This window comes from Zalophus californianus, chromosome 4 (assembly GCF_009762305.2).
Source record: "Zalophus californianus isolate mZalCal1 chromosome 4, mZalCal1.pri.v2, whole genome shotgun sequence".
In the NCBI taxonomy this organism is placed as follows: Eukaryota; Metazoa; Chordata; class Mammalia; order Carnivora; family Otariidae; genus Zalophus; species Zalophus californianus.
This window is the reverse complement of record NC_045598.1, coordinates 153,672,613-153,690,100: the sequence shown is the minus strand read 5'-3', so window position 1 is coordinate 153,690,100 and position 17,488 is coordinate 153,672,613. Positions and strand designations below refer to the sequence as shown.

Sequence of the window (17,488 nt, the reverse complement as noted above, 5' to 3'; positions counted from 1 at the left end):
TATTTCAACAGAGACTTTAATATTCACAATGTACAGACAGAAAATCAACCAAGATATAGAAGACCTGAACACTATCAACCAATTAAACCTGAAATCCATAAACCACTCCATCCAACAAATGCAAAAATACACATTCATCAAGGACAATCAGTACGCATCTGAACTGAATGAAAATGAAAATACAACATATCAAAGCTTATGGGATGCAGCCAAAGACATTTGTAGCTGTTTAAATGCCTATAATAGAAGAAATCTACCAAAAATCAATAACCTAAACTTCTACCTGAAATGGTAGGAAAATATAAGCTAAACCCAGCTAACCTAAACAAGCTAACCCAAACCAAACAAGCAAAAAGAACGACCACAATACCAACAAAATGAAGGGAAGTGGAAGGGTATATGTAGTCAAACTGTTGTAAGATTGTTCAGGAAATGGTAAAAGTACTAAGTTAGACTCTAATAAGTCAAATATGCATTCGGTAACCTTTAGGGTCAGCAACTGAAGCAATTTTTTTTTAACATATAATGTATTATTTGCTTCAGAGGTACTAGTCTGTGATTCATCAGTCTTACACAATTCACAGCACTCACCAGAGCACATACCCTCCCCAGTGTCTATCACCCAGCCACCCCATCCCTCCCACCCCCACCACTCCAGCAACCCTCAGTTTGTTTCCTGAGATTAAGAATTCCTCATATCAGTGAGATCATATGATACATGTCTTTCAGGGTATTATGCTAAGTGAAGCAATTTTTAAAATATTATTAAAAAAAACTTCAAAGCAAAAAGAATTACTAGAATGAAAGGACACATTTAAGCATGATTTTTAAGTATGTTGAATAGATAACACTTAAATTTGTGTACACCTAATTTCTAGATATAAAGGTGAAAGCTGGCAAAATTAAAAAATAGACAAATAATAATTGTAGGTATTAACATACCTTAGTAATTGACAGAACAGCAGATATGAAAATCCACATGGATTTACAAGATTTTAAGAACTCTATTAACTAATTTGAAGTAAATGATATTTATGGAAGAATATAGCAACAACTGCACAATACACACTTTTTATCAATTGCATACAGAACATTTACAAAAACAGACCATATACTGACTCATAAATTATAATGGATTAAAATACAGAAACTATGCTGACCACAGTGGAATTAAATTAGAAATCAGTAACAAAGATAATTAGTAATTCCCCAAATGTTCGGAAATTAAACACACACTTCTAAACCCATGAATCAAAGAAAAAAAAAATCAAAATGGAAATATTTTTCTGAACAAAATAATGAAAAAACATGAAATTCTGTGACATAGAGGGCAAAAAAAAAGTTATAGCATTAAATGCATATATTTCAATAAAAAAAGGTAGGAAGAAAAAATAAATGACAGAAGCTTCCACCTCAGGAAGCTAGAGAAAACAGCCAATCAAATCCAAAGAAAGTAGAATGGGGGGGGGGAAATCAGTTCTTTGCAAATAAAATAAAACCCTAACAATAGTAATGAAAAAGATACAAATCACTAATATCAGTAAGAAAAAAATATCACAACAGGTGTGTGCTCATTCGGTGCGGACCTGGTACCTCTTTTGTGAAGCAGCAGCTGAGGAGACTCCAGCATTCGCCGTGGCTGATGAAAAGCCCAAGGAAGGAGTCAAGACTGAGAACAATGATCATATTAACTTGAAGGTGATGGGGCAGGATTGTTCTGTGGTGCAGTTTAAGATTAAGAGGCATACACCACTTAGTAAACTAATGAAAGCCTATTGTGAATGAGAGGGTTTGTCAATGAGGCAGATCAGATTCCGATTTGATGGGCAGCCAATCAATGAAACAGACACACCTGCGCAGTTGGAAATGGAGGATGAAGATACAATTGATGTGTTCCAGCAGCAGACAGGAGGTGTCTACTAAAAAGGGAAGCTGCTACTTTACTCCAGAACTCTGTTCCTCTAGACCAAGAAGACATTCTCAATTAGAAAGCCACAATTTGGTTCCACCACATCCTGACTACTACAGTCTTTATTCTTTCATTTTCCCCTTCCCCATTCCTTTACTGTACATAAAGTAACTGTATGTGCACAAGCATACTGCATTTTTTTTTTAACTAAATGGCCAATGGTATGTTTTGATGGACAACAAATGGAGATGGGATGGGGGAAAATACTGCTTCTGTGAAAATACCCCCCTCCCCATTAGTGGCATGCTCAGTCAGCTCTTACCTTTATATTCCAGTAAGTTATTTTGCTCTCACTGTTTAACAAAAAAAGAACATAAAAATCCTTGCATACCTTGTTCGATTGGAGAATTTTAATGTTTTTCATTTATCATTGTAAAACCAAGGACAATTTTACAACTTTTTTGTACGTAGCTGTTACATGTAGGGCAATCTGTCTTTAAGTAGGGATAAATTACTCTAAAAGAAATGAATCCTAGGGCGCCTGGGTGGCTCAGCTGGTTAAGCGACTGCCTTCAGCTCAGGTCATGATCCTGGAGTCCCTGGATCGAGTCCCGCATCCAACTCCCTGCTCAGTGGGGAGTCTGCTTCTCCCTCTGACCCTCCACCCTCTAATGTGCTCTCTCTCTCAAATAAAATCTTTAAAAAAAAAAAAAAAAAAGAATCCTAGATAGTTTTCCCTTCAAGTCAAGCATCTTGTTTAAATAAACTTCTTGTTTAAAAAAAAAAAATCAGAACAGATCCTATTTTTTTAAAAAAATCAGTCAACTTTAAACTGGACCAAAAAAATCCAACTTTATGCCTTTAAATATAGACAAATCAGGGCAGGGGCAGGAAATTTTTCAGTAAGGGCCAGATAGATATACTTAAGGCTTTTGCAAGCCATGCACTCTCTGTCCCAGCTACTCAACTCTGCCATTTTAGTTTTCAAAAGCTGCCAGACAATATGTAAACAAACAAAATATCGGGCTCCAATAAAATTTTGCTTAGAAAAGTAGGTCCAAGCCATTGTTTGCTGATCACCGGTTTTGAAGAAATGGAGAAATTCAGTGAAAAACTAACCAAAACTAACAAAAGAGATAAAATCTAAATAGTCATATCTGCTAAAGAAATTAAATCACAGGGGTGCTTCGGTGGCCCAGTTGGTTAAGCATCAACTCTTGGTTTCAGCTCTGGTCATGATCTCAGGGTAGTGAGATAGAGTCCCAAGTTGGGCTCCATGCTCAAGGCAGAGTCTGCTTGTCCATTTCCCTCTCCCTCTCCCCGCCCCCGACCAAACAAATCTCCAAGAAAAATTAAATCAAGAATTTAAAACTTTCCAACTAAGAAAACTCTTGACCCACATGACCCCAGGATTCATTTTTCCTAAGATTTATAAAACTAGTAAAAGAACAAAGATAGAGATTACACACATCTTGATTTCAAAACTTACTACAAAGTTATGGTATTCAAAACAAAGTGATTTCTGACCACAGACCTATAAACCACCAAGGGAACTGTATTGAGAGCCCAGAAATAAAGCCTCACATCTATGGCCAAATGATTTTCAAGAAGGATGCCATGACCATTCAAAGGGGGAAAGGACAGTCTTCAACAAATGTTATTGGAAAAGTAGACACCCACTTATAAAAACAAATGAAGTTGGATCCTATATCATAGGATACTATACCATACACAAAAATTAACTCCAAATGAATCAAAGACCTAAAAGTAAGAGCGAAAAATATAAAGCTCTAAGAAAACAAAGAAAAAGCTTCATGACACTACATCTGGCAATAATTTCTTGCATAGGACACCAAAAGCCCAGGCATCAAAAGAAAAAATTAAGTTGAACTTCAAAATTTAAAACTTTTCTTCATCAAAAGGCACAAAAGACTCAAAGACGACCCACAATGGGAGAAAATATTTGCAAATCATGTATCTGATAAGGGACTGATAATCAGAATATATAATTCCTACAACTCAACAAAAAAAATGCAATTTTAAAAAAGAGCAGAGGACTTGAATAGACATTTCCCCAAAAATATACACATGGCCAATAAGCACATGAAAAGTTGCTCAAAATCAATCATTATGAAAATACAAATCAAAACCACAGTGGGATAGCATGTCATATCCATTAGAATGCCTATAAAAAAAAAAAATCAGAAAATAACAAGTATGGTGAAGACATGGAGCAACTGGAAAACTTGTATATTGCTGTGGTGTAGCCACTGTGGAAGGCAGTACGGCAATTCCTCAAAAATTTAAACGTCAAATTACTATACAATCTAGCAATTCCACTGGTGGATATATACCCAAAACAAATGAAAGCAGGGACTCCAAATAGATATTTGTACATCCATGTTTGCAGCAGCATTACTCACAAGAGCCAAAAGGTAGAAACAATGCAAATGTGCATCAATGGACAAATGAACAAAATATGGCATATACAATGGAATATTATTCAGCCTTAAAAAGGAAGGAAATTGTGATACATGCTACAATATGAATGAACCTTGAAGACACTGTGCTAGTAAGTTAAATAAGCCAGTCACAAAATGGTAACTATTGTAGGTTTCCACTTGTGAGGTGTAAGAGTAGTCAAATTCATAATGACGTAGAATGATGATTGCCAGGGGCTGGTAAGACAGAATGGCGAGTTAGTGGATCAAAAGGTACAGAGGTTCAATTTGGGAAACTAAAAAAGTTCTGGGGATGGATGGTGGTAATGGTTGCACAACAACGTAAATGTTATCAATACCACAGAACTATAATAAAAAATGGCAAAAATGGTAATTTTGGTATGTATATTTTACCAAAATAAGACTAATATCAATCTTACACAAACTCATTTATAAAAAAAAAATACTTAATAATTTAATGAAGCAACATATCTATGATAATCCAAACCGGATAAGGACATTACAAGAGAGAGCACAGACCAGAATCACTTATATACATACCTGCTACAAAACTAAACAAAAATTTAGCAAATCAAAGCCAACACATAAAAAGGTTAACACGAAGTATGGGTTTATACCAGGAATTCAAACTCCATCTAAAAACTCAATGTAATTCACCACATTAACAGAATAAAAGAAAAATCAGATAAACTCATTAAATGTAATATTTGATAAAATTCAAACCCATTCATGATTTTTAAAAACTTGTAAAAGGAAGAACAAAAGAGCATTTCCTTACCCAGTAAGGAGTACTTACAGCTAGCAACATGCTTAATAGTAAAATATTGAGCACTTTAACACTGAAGGCGGGAACAAAAAAAGAGTATTTTCAAGATGTCTACTCCACACTGCAATAAAGAAATAAAAGGTACAAGCACTGGAACATGTAAAACTGTCACTATTTGTAAACGGCATGGTTGCGTACACAGGCAATCTAAAAGAAAACACCAAATCATACAAGTTAGAAAGGGCACTGAATGGAAGACCAATGTACTAAAACAACTATTTCTGTGCACTGGTAATGTAGTTAGAAAATCAAATTTTTAAGAAATAATGCTCCTTATAACAAAAAAAGATCATATTTAATGAAATATGTGCAAGGCCTCTCTTGAAAACTTCAAATCATTGCTGAGAAAAATTGAAGACTTAAAAATACAGAAAGCAATGTTTTATACCGGGATTAAAAAACTCAATACTATGTTAACACAATATGTGTTAATGTTAATGCCTTCCGAATTTATCTATTGATTTCATGTAACCTCAACAAAAATGTCAGTGGGTTTCCCCCTTAGGGGAAAATTCTAAAATTTACAAATTGAAATTAAAATGTATGTGAAAACGCAAAGGATCTACATAGTTACGACAAGAAAAAAAGAACAGTTACACAAATTACACTATGAGATATCAAAACACTGTAAAAGACAGTATGGTAATGACACAAGAATAGACAAATAGACTACTGAGCAAATACAGATTTTAGAAACAAATCCACACACATATGATAACCTGATTTGCAGTAAGCCTGCAGTAAGGCTTACTGCAATTCAGTAGAAAAAGAATGGTTCAACAAATGGTGTGGATCAAATGAGTCTCAAAGAAAAAAAAAGGTGCATCTTGACCTCTACTTCACACTTCCAGAAAAATTTTAGATAAATAAAAAAAAAAAAAAACTTCTAAAAGAGAACAAGAGATGGGACAGCAGTATGCAAAAAAATGAAACTGGACCATTTTCTTACACCATACACAAAAATAAATTCAAAAGACCTAAATGTGAGACAGGAAACCATCAAAATCCTAGAAGAAAACACAGGCAGCAACATCTTGATCTTGGCCATAGCAACTTCTTACTAGACACGTATCCAGAGGCAAGGGAAACTATTGGGACGTCATCAAAATAAAAGCTTCTGCATAACAAAGGAAACCATTAACAAAACTAAAAAACAACCTATGGAATAGGAGAAGATATTTGCAAATGGCTTATCTGATAAAGGGTTAGTATCCAAAGTATGTAAAGAACTTACAAAAGCCAACACCCAAAACACCAAACAATCTGATTAAAATGGGCAGAAGACAGTATAGACAGTTCTCCAAAAAGACCTACAGATGGCCAATAGACACATGAAAAGATGCTCAACATCACTCATCAGGGAAATGCAAATCAAAACTACAATGAGATATCACCGCACACCTGTCAGAATGGCTAAACTCAACAATACAAGAACAACAGGTGTTACTGAGGTTGTGGGAAAAGGGGAACCTTCTTGCACTGTTGCTCGGAACGCAAACTGGTGCAGCCACTCTGGAAAACAGTATGGAGGTTTTAATAATCCACTGAGTACCCTATGATCCAGCAATTGCATTACTGGGTATTTACCCAAAGGATACAAAAATACTAATTTGATACACACACCCCGATGTTTACAGCAGCATTATCAACAATACACAAATTACAGAAAGAGCCCAAATGTCCATCGACTGATGAATGGATAAAGGAGACAGATATAGGTATTTCTATCTATACATATATAATGGAATATTATTCAGCCATAAAAAAGAATGAAATCTTGCTATTTGCAACATGGATGGAGCTAGAGTGTATAACGCTAAGTGAAGTCAGAGAAAGATAAATACCATATGATTTCACCAATATGTGGAATTTAAGAAACAAAACAAACGAGTAAAGGGGGGCAAAAAGAGAGGAAGGCGGGTGCCTGAGTGGCTCAGTCATTAAGCATCTGCCTTTGGCTCGAGTCGTGATCCCGGGGTCCTGGGATCGAGCCCCGCGTCAGGCTCCCTGCTCAGTGGGGAGCCTGCTTCTCCCTCTCCCACTCCCCCTGCTTGTGTTCCCTCTCTCGCCGTGTCTCTCTGTCAAATAAATAAATAAAATTAAAAAAAAAAGAGGAAGGCAAACCAATTAATAGAGAATAAACCAATGGTAACCAGAGGAGGGGGTGGGAGCATGGGTTAAATAGGTGATGGGTATTAAGGAATGCACTTGTCATGATGAGCATGGGGTGATTAAATAAAAACAAGAGTATCTTCATGTACCTGGAATAAGCAAAAATTTCTTAAAACGAAAAGATTGACAACTTGGACCTCAGTGAAATTATGAACTTCTACTCATCAAAAGATAATTTTTAAAAAGCCAAGCCACAGACTGGGAGAAGATATTGCAAAATATATCTAGCAAAGGACTCATTTCCAAAATATGTAAAGAACCCCTCCACGTCAATTAAAAAAATACCCAATTTTTTTTAAAAGGCAAAAGAATTAGAGACTTTAGAAAAGAGGACATTCAAATAGCCAATAAGCAGCACGTGAAAATGTGTTCAACATCATTACCCATTAAGGAAATGCAAATTTAAATAGATACCACTACACACCCACCAGAAAGGCTCAAGTTAAAATAACAAACATGCCAAGTAATACCAAAAACTTGAAGTAACTGGACCTCTCATCCACCGTTGGTGAGAATGTAAATTGATACCACCACTTTGAAAAACTATTTGGCAGTATCCATCGAAGCTAAACATATACATACCTAAGTATACACCTAAGAGAAATTAATACCTATGTCCACCAATATACATGTACAAGAATGTTCACAAGAACTTTCTTCATAACAGCCAAAAGTAGAAACCACCCAAATGTACATCAATGGGAAAATAAATTGTGAATCTTTAGCCAACGGAATACTGCAAGGCAATACAAACAACAGCTCTTGCAACAACATGGGTTAATCTTAGCCATAAACAGCCAGACACAAGTGATTCCAATTTATTAAGATTCAAGAACAAGCAATTCTTCTGTTGACAAAAGTCAGAATAACAGTCACCTGTTTTAGGGGGTGGGAATTTGCAAAGAGGAGCCATTTAAGGTGCAGGAAATATTCTATTTCATCTCCACACTGGTTACACACGTGTATACATACATAAAACTGAGCTGTACACTTAGGACTTGTGGTCATTTTTAAAAAATGAAAATATTAAGATGGAGAGAAGAGGGAAAGGAACCAAGAGTATTATTTCTTAGTGATACTCTAGAGTATTCAACAATAAAGGGAGCAGTGGAATGTAAAAATTATTAACTTTCACCATTAGATTAAGACTTCCCTTATCTCCTAAAAAGCAGTTGGTCTGGCTCTTCTGAGTTTCCACAGATAGTTTTTGTATCTTCAGGCCTAACAGAGTTGCTTGGCATATGTTAGTAATAAATGTACTCAGTGGATTAACAAATATATGAACTTTAAATTAGTTATTTACATCAAACCATTCTCAAGTTAAAAAAAAACCTAAAAAGTGAATAAGTAGTAAGTTTTCAATTTTACTGGCATTCTCAATCTGTGCTCAATTCTCTGAGGATGTCATGTCCTCTTTCCTAAGAGAACTTTCTTGCTGTCTTTCAGACCCTTCCATTCCCCAAAAAGGAGAATGGGAATATATTTTCCAGCTTCATACAGAAATCTTAGCAATGTATATTAGCATATCCGGTAATGCTTCTGAATTGAGTAAGTAGACTGAATTCTGACAAGAACAATGAAGCTGTCTTTCTATCTGTTGAGGCACCTTTTGGGAATCCAATTCTAATAAACCATCACTAGTAACAAACCACGAAAAAAAAACTTCTGTAAAGGAAGGTCTGTAGTTTCAGCGTAGTCCAAAATACTTTAACAATTTAAGTTTTTAAAGCATAAAGCCGAAGTGCAGGAAACAATGGATTACTAAACTAGCTGAAAATGTTTCCAGTTAATGACAGCTACACAGCTTACCTGTTCCAGCACATCCAACTTTAACTCGAGCTTGCTGAGAACCACATCTCCACCCCATAGCGAAAGCTGTAGATCTGATGGCTTTAAATTCTTGATGTAGCGATTCACATAGCTCATTAAAATTGGAGTCACATATGACTCCAGCATCTTTTAAGGTGCAGAAGAGACAAAGTCAGAAGCTGAAGGGGGTAAAGACAAATATGAGAAGTAACTGAGTCTGTAAAGCAGCGAAGGAAAAAGCATTTCTCAGGAGGGACTTAAGAGGCCGAAAAGCAACAGTCCCCACCAAAGCAGCCGCTCGCCTCCTCCCAGAAGCCGAAAACACAAGTGGATTCTCTGCTCCAGCTGCAACTTCCTCCCTAGTAAAACTCCCCTCAACTCGCCTGGCGAAGGGTGGAAGGAATAAGCTGGTGAACTAAAGAAGCAGATCCCCAGGAATGGGAGAAGGAAGGGAGCGGGATCCCCTTCGGCCGCCGCAACCCTCCACCAGCCCAGCCTCCCCCACGAGGCCCTCGACTCCCGGAACCCAGCCAGATCTACCACGGTAGAACCTGGGCCAGAACCAGGCCAGCTCCCGCCTCTGGCGGTATTGCACCCTCCGCTGACACTTACGCCAAAGAGTACCGTGGCTTCCTCGCCACCTCCCGGTACCGGGCACCCGCCCCCGGCAGCGGCGCAACTCGGCTACGGCGCCACTTCCGGGTGTTACCCACTTCGGTGCTCTAAACAAACTGTCCCTCCACCGCCACCCCTCGACTCCGCAGCGCGGCAGGAGTTGCCAGGCTGGAGCAGCCACTCAGCGCGTCTTCTAGCCGCCCTTCTGTGCCGGGCTAGACTGCGTCCCCGCTCCGACCCCGCCAATGTTTTAAGACAAAGCTCTGGGAAATGCGCGGGGGAGGTGGGCGGACCGGTAAAGCGGTGACACGGGCCATCCGGAAGTGGCGCTCCGGAGAAAAGCAGCTTGTAGGTGGGGGAGGTCGCGTCCGGGTGGGGAAGAGCGGAGGGCCCTCGGGTCGGAGGAGGAGGAAGAAAGTGGATACTGGTGTTTAAAACCCTAAAAAACAAGCGGCTATTGGGTTTTTTAGGGGGGGAATGGAAGGCCTGAGGAGAGGAACTTGGGTTCAGTGGGCAGGGCAACAGACTTAAGGCCGCAGGTAGGAGCGGGGAGGTTGGAGGCGGGGGCAGATTTAAATTTAGATCCGAGGTTCATTTGCTGGAGGAAAGGTCCGAGTAGTGGAGAAATTAAAGGAATTAGGATGTGTAATTTAGGGGAACGCATTTTGATCAAACGTGCAGACAAGCTCTCGCGTTCTTTGGCAAAGGAGTGGTTAAGTATCCCTAAACGTGCTGATGCGGGGCGGTGAAGGAATGGCCAAAGAGAAGATTGTGAAGAACCATTAGATTTGCAGCCTGATGTGGGACTTCAGAAAGGCGGTGGGAATAACACAAGGAAGGCTCCTAGAGATAAAGGGAAAAGAAAGAGCTGATAAGGAATGAATTCAAGAGTTTTAAGAGGCAGTGTTGGTTTTATTAGGCTGAAATGAATATAAAATACTACCTTTCCTTCCAATACTTTGCAGGCTAACAAAATCGAGAAACTCCAACACCTAACTCGGAAAAACAACACACTGGGTTTAAAGGAGTAGCATAGGACTTGCTCCCTGATTGTTTTTACCAGTAACGTCTGCAGAAAACAACTACCACTGCATTTTGAAAATAGACTTTCGTTACAAAGGGATTAAGATGCCCACCCAACCAAAAAAAAAAATTAAAAATTTTAAAACGGGGCGCCTGGCTGGCTCAGTCCATAGAACATGCCACTCTTGATCTCAGGGTTGTGAGTTTGAGCCCCACACTGAGTGTGGGGATTACTTAAAAAATAAAATAATCACCCATATTGTTGCATTTAATTGAAAATAGTTAATAAGTATTATAAACTTTTAAAGCTCTTTACTAGAATTCAAGTTATGATTTCTTGAAAGTTAGAAAATGCAATAGAAAAGAGGCATAAGTGAGGATGCCAGGGTATTTAGATTTATTATGTTAATGAAAATAAGTTTCAAAAGAAAAAAAGCAGCTAATTGGCTAATTCAGAGCAACTGTCCTCTCACAAAAAGCCTTGATGAATAACCCAAGTAATCTAGGTCTTATTAAAACCCACTGAATTAGCCAAGTAAATTAAGAAATTTCTTAGTTATCTGTTTCACTTGGAAAGCAAACAGGTTGAAGCCATGACTCAGAAATCTTAACATAAAAAAATGATTCCACTAATTGTATGAAAGCCCTACAGTTCTAGAACTACAAGTCTTGTTACTGTTCTAGAGAAAAGGGGTCTAGTCCCACATTGTCACCAACACCTGTTGTTTCTTGTTGATTTTAGCCATTCTGACAGGTCTCAATTTAGTGTAAAAGAGCAGTATACTAATATAAATTTAGATTTGTTTTACTATGCCATATAAACGAAATAAGCATGGTATATTTTTTTTTCTGTGCCATTTTTCTCTTGGGGCCAACAAAAATAATTGCCAAATTCCTGCCTTGAGAAAATTATTTGGTCATTGATTTTTTTTTTTTGGTTTGATTTTAAGAATCAAAAGTAGTGGTTTTCAACCTGTGTTCTATTGCACCCTGTTCTGTAAGCAGTCAAAATAATTGTTTTTCTCCAAATTTTTATTTAAATTCCAGTTAACACAGTGTAATGTTAGTTTCAGGTGTAGAATTTAATAATTCATCACTTACATACAACACCCAGTGCTAATCACAACAGGTTCTCTCCTTAATACCCATCACCTATTTAACCCATTCCCACCCACCTCCCCTCCAGTAACTCAGTTCTCTATATTTAAGAATCTGTTTCTTGATTTGCTTCTTTCGTTCCCCCCATGTTCATTTGTTTTGTTTCTTAAATTCCACGTGTGAGTGAAATCATAGTATTGGTCTTTCTCTGACTGACTTATTTCCTTTAGCATTAGACTCTTTAGCTCTGTCCACACCATTGCAAATGGCAAGTTAGCATTCCTTTTTTAATGACTGGGTAATATTCCATTTTATATACATATATCACATCTTTTTTATTCATCAGTCTATGGACACTAGGGCTCCTTCCATAATTGGCTATTGTAGATAATGCTGCTATAAATATCAGTGTGGATGTATCCCTTTGAATTAGTATTTTTGTATCTTTTGGGTAAATACCTAGTAGTGTGATTGCTGCATGTATTTGATATATTTAAGAGAACTGCACATTTTAAAAGGATACCGGCATTGTTCTCAAGGGATCTATAACTTGGGTACAAAAAAGACAATGAATGGTGCTAGCTCTGAATTAAGAATTTTAGTCTGGACTGACATGCTTTGTAAGATTCTTTCATGATAATTGCTAAGAATCTCTAAGACCTGGATCATAGAGTAGTTCTATTTTGAACTTTTTGAGGAATCTCCATGATGTTTTCCAGAGTGGCTGCACCAGTTTGCATTCCCACCAACAGTGCACAAGGGGTCCCCTGTCTCCACATCCTCACCAACACCTGTTGTTTCTTGTGTTCTTGATTTTAGCCATTCTGACAGCTGTGATATCTCATTGTAGTTTGATTTGTATTTCCCTAATGATGAGTGGTGTTGAGCATGCTTTCATGGGTCTGTTGGCCGTCTGTATGTCTTCTTTGGAAAAATGTCTGTGCATGTCTTCTACCCATTTTTTAAATTGGATTATTTATTTTTTGGGTGTTGAGTTTTATAAGTTCTATTTTGTGGATACTAACCGTTTATCAGATATGTCATTTGCAAATATCTTCTCCTATTCCATAGGTTACCTTTTAGTTTTGTTGATGGTTTCCTTCGCTGTGCAGAAACTTTTTATTTTGATGAAGTCCCTATAGTTTATTTTTGCTTTTGTTTCCTTTGCCTCAGGAGATATATCTAGTAAGAAGTTGCTTTGGCCGATGTCAAAAGAGGTTACTGCCTGTGTTCTCCAGGATTTTGATGGTTTCCTGTCTCACATTTAGGTCTTTAATCCGTTTTGAATTTATTTTTGTGTATGGTGTAAGAAAGTGGTCCAGTTTCATTGTTTTGCATGTTACTGTCCAGTTTTCCCAACACCATTTATTGAAGAGACTGTCTTTTTTCCATTGGATATTCTTTCCTACTTTGTTGAAGATTAATTGATCATATAGTTCTGGGTTCATTTCTGGGTGTTCTATTCTCTTCCATTGATCTATGTGTCTATTTTTGTGCCAGTACCGTACTGTCTTGATAACTATAGCTGAATTCTGAAGTCCAGAATTGTGATGCCTCCAGCTTTGCTTTTCTTTTTAAAGATTGCTTTGGCTATTCAGGATCTTTTGTGGTTCCATACAAATTTTAGGGTGGGTTGTTCTAGCTCTGTGAAAAATGCTCATGGTATTTTGATACAGATTGCATTAAATGTGTAAATGCCTTGGGGGTAGTATAGACATTTTAACAACATTTGTTCCTCCAATCCACTAGTGTGGGATGTCTTTCCATTTCTTTGTATCATTTTCAATTTCTTTCCTAAGTGTTCTGTAGTTTTCAGAGTACAGATCATTTACGTCTTTGTTTAGGTTTATTCCTGGGTATCTTATGGTTTTTGGTGCAATTGTAAATGGGATGGATTCCTTGATTTCTCTTTCTGCTGGTCCATTATTGGTATACAGAAATGCAACAGATTTCTCTACGTTGATTTTGTATACTGCAACTTTACTGAATTCATGTATCAGTGCTAGCAATTTTTTGGTGGTCTTTTGGGTTTTCTATATATAGTGTAATGTCATCTGCAAATAGTGAAAGTTTGACTTCTTCCTTGTTAATTTGGATGTCTTTTATTTCTTACTGTTGTCTGATTACTGAGGCTAGGACTTCCAGTACTATGTTAAATAACAATGGTGAGACATCCCTGTCTTGTTCCTGTGGAAGAAAAGCTCTCTTTTTCCCCCGTTGAGGATGATATTTGCTGTGGGCTTTTCATATATGGCCTTTATTATGTTGAGGTTTGTTCCCTCGCTTTCATACTTTGTTGAGGATTTTATCATGAATGGATATTGTACTTTGTCAAATGCATTTTCTGCATCTATTGAAAGGATCATATGGTTCTTATCCTTTCTTTTATTAATGTGGTGCATCATGTGGATTGATTTATGAATATTGAACCACCCTTGCAGCCCAGGAATAAATCCCACTTGATTGTGGTGAATGATTCTTTTAATGTACTATTAGATTTGATTTCCTAGTGTTTTGCTGAGAATTTTTGCATCCATGTTCATCAGGGAGATTGGCCTGTAGCTCTCTTTTTTAGTGGAGTCTTTGGTTTTAGAATCACGGTAATGCTGGCCTCATAGAATGAATTTGGAAGCTTCCCTTCCATTTCTATTTTTCGGAATAGTTTGAGAAGAATGAGTATTAACTCCTTTTTAAATGTTTGGTAGAATTCCCTTGTGAAGCTATCTGGCCCTGGACTTTTGTTTTTTGGGAGATTTTTGATTACTGATTCAATTTCTTTGCTGGTTATCAGTCTGTTCAAGTTTTCTATTTCTTCCTGTTTCAGTTTTGTAGTTTATATGTTTCCTAGGCATTTATTCATTTCTTCCAGGTTGTCCAATTTGTTGGCATATAATTTTTCATAATATTCTCATAATTGTTTATATTTCTGTGATGTTATTTCTCCCCTCTCATTTGTGTTTTTATTTGGGTCCTTTCTCTTTTTTTTTAATGGATCAGTTATTTAATTACCTTCTTTGTAAGAAATTTAGAACACCAATTTGTGAGGGTAAACTCCATTTGTGAGAGAAAACACGGAGCAGAGGTAGCCCTGAAGCTGAGGAACAGCTTTGATTTTTGGCAGAATTTGCGAGTCCACAGCTTTCTGATCAACCTTGCGCTGCTCTGTAATCTCGTATTTCTCTTTCTCGGTGCCGAAGATCTCACCCTCCTGCTGTCTGGGCTTATGCAGCTTCTTCTTCTTGAAGTAAGCATCAGTTGAGATATTTGGGGATTTTCACACTGCTGATATCAATTTTGGTAGAAGTAGCAATGACGAATTTCTGGTGTGTTCTACGCAGAGTAACTCGATTGAGGGACAGAGGTCCGGTCACAAGTAGCAAGCCACTGCTCAGTTGCTTCAGGAAAACAACCCTCTTGCCTCTGTGGCGCCCAGTGAGGATGATCAAAATGGTCCCGGGGGTGATACTAGCTCGCGGCTTTCTCACGTGCTGACTGAAAGGTGTTTTGCCGTGGCTCCACTGCTTTCGAGGCACATCTTCAGTAGGATAATACCTAGGCATTTTGTGAAGTTTAACCACTCGGGTACCATTGTTCTTGTCACCACCAACTGGTTTTGTGACAGTAGCAAGAACTTTCTCCTTTTTTTTCTTTTCAACCTGGATTTAGCTGCCGAATACTTCCTCTTGTACATGGCCTTTCTGGAATACATAGCCGATCAGGAATATCTGCCAATTCCTCTGACAAGGACAGGGTTTCGGCTGCAGTGGGGCTTCCCCTTCTTTGGCGTTTTAGCCTTGGGGTTACCCTTCTTAGCCTTGCCACCGGCATCAGCCTTCTTAGCTTCAGGCTTCTTCCCCTTAGTGTCCAGCTTCTCAGCTTTTTCGCTCACCATCTTGCAAGATGGCAAAGAGTCTCTTCTTTTTAATAAGTCTACCTAGGGGCTTATCAATTTTATTAATTTTTTCAAAGCACCAGCTCCTGGTTTCATTGATCTGTTCTTCTGTGTTTTTGGTTTTGTTTTTTTTTTTTTTTTTTAGTTTCTATATCATTTATTTCTGCTCTAATTATTATTTCCCTCTGGCTTTAGGCTTCATTTGTTCTTTTTTATTTTTTTTAAGATTTTACTTATTTATTTGACAGAGAGAGACACAGCGAGAGAGGGAACACAAGCAGGGGGAGTGGGAGAGGGAGAAGCAGGCTTCCCACAGAACAGGGAGCCCAGTGCAGGGCTCAATCCCAGGACCCTAGGATCATGACCTGAGCCAAAGGCAGACACTTAACAACTGAGCCACCCAGGCACCCCTTCATTTGTTCTTTTTCCAGCTCCTTTAGGTGTAAAATTAGGTTGTTTGAGATTTTTCTTTCTTCTTGAGGTAGGCCTGTATTGCTATATACTTCCCTCTTAAGGACCGCTTTTGCTGCATCCCAAAGGTTTTAGACCATTGTGTTTTCATTTTCATTTTATTTTTTAATTTCTTCTTTGATTTCCTGGTTGACCCATTCATTGTTTAGTAGCATGCTGTTTAACCTCCATGTATTTGTGGTCGTTCAAATTTTTTTCTTGGCAAGTTTCATAGCACTGTGGTCAGAAAATATGCATGGTATGATCTCAATCTTTTTGTACTTGTTGAGGCCTGATTTGTGACCTAGTATGTGATCTGTTCTGGAGAATGTCCCATGTGCGCTTGAAAAGAATGTGTTTTCTGCTGCTTTAGGATGAAATGTTCTGAATATATCTGTTAAGTCCATCTGGTCCAGCGTCTCAGTCAAAGCCATTGTTTCCTTTTTGATCTTCTGCTTAGATGATCTGTCCATTGATGTAACTAGGTTGTTAAAGCCCCCTACTATTATTGTATTATTATCAATGAGTTTCTTTATATTTGTTATTAATTGTTTTCTATAGTTGGGTGCTCCCATGTTGGGGGCATAAATATTTACAATTGTTATATCTTCTTGTTGGATAGACCCCTTAATTATGATAGTGCCCTTCATCTCATTACCATCTTTGGTTTAAAATCTAGTTTGTCTGATATAAGTGTGGCTACTCCACCTTTCTTTTGACTTTCATTTGCATGATAAATGTTTCTCCATCCCCTCACTTTCAACCTGCGGGTGTCCTTAGGCCTAAAATGAGTCTCTGTAGGCAGCATATTGATGGGTCTTGTTTTTTAATCCATTATGACACCCTATGTCTTTTGATTGGAGCATGTAGTCCATTTATATTCAGAGTAATTACTAATAGATATGTATTTAGTGCCATTTTATTACTTGTTTTGACATTGTTTCTGGAGATTTTTTTTCTGTTCCTTTCTAGTTTTTGTTACTTTTGGTCTTTCTTTCCCACTCGAAGAGTCCCCTTTAATATTTCTTGCAGGGCTGGTTTAGTGGTCACAAATTCCTTTGGTTTTTGTTTTCCTGGGAAACTCTTTGTCTCTTCTTCTATTTTGAATGATAGCTTTTTTGGATAGAGTATTCTTGGCTGTAGATTTTTCCCATCCAATACATTGAATATATCATGCCACTTTCTTCTGGCCTGCCAAGTTTCTGTAGAGAGATCTGCAGTTAGCCTTATGG

At 37.7% G+C, this 17,488-nt stretch overlaps 1 protein-coding gene and 2 pseudogenes across 6 annotated transcripts in view; 1 reads left to right on the top strand and 2 right to left on the bottom strand.

The window, feature by feature from the left end:
* VPS13B (vacuolar protein sorting 13 homolog B) overlaps window positions 1-9,929 on the bottom strand; it is a 752,513-nt gene extending 742,584 nt beyond the window's left edge. For 5 of the 6 annotated variants that reach the window (XM_027594446.2, XM_027594522.2, XM_027594594.1 and 2 more), the window contains exons 1-2: window positions 9,791-9,929; window positions 9,179-9,357 (exon numbers count right to left, since the gene is read on the bottom strand). In XM_027594446.2, coding sequence (XP_027450247.2) covers window positions 9,179-9,325 — 147 coding nt within the window. In that variant the 5' untranslated portion in view covers window positions 9,326-9,357; window positions 9,791-9,929. The remainder of the gene's footprint in view (window positions 1-9,178; window positions 9,358-9,790) is intronic. The other variant, XM_027594354.2, reaches the window with a different exon arrangement.
* Window positions 1,513-1,923, top strand: LOC113914111 (annotated as a pseudogene).
* A 5,008-nt stretch (window positions 9,930-14,937) lies between the features above and the next one.
* Window positions 14,938-15,806, bottom strand: LOC113913812 (annotated as a pseudogene).
* Between the last annotated feature and the right edge of the window lie 1,682 nt (window positions 15,807-17,488).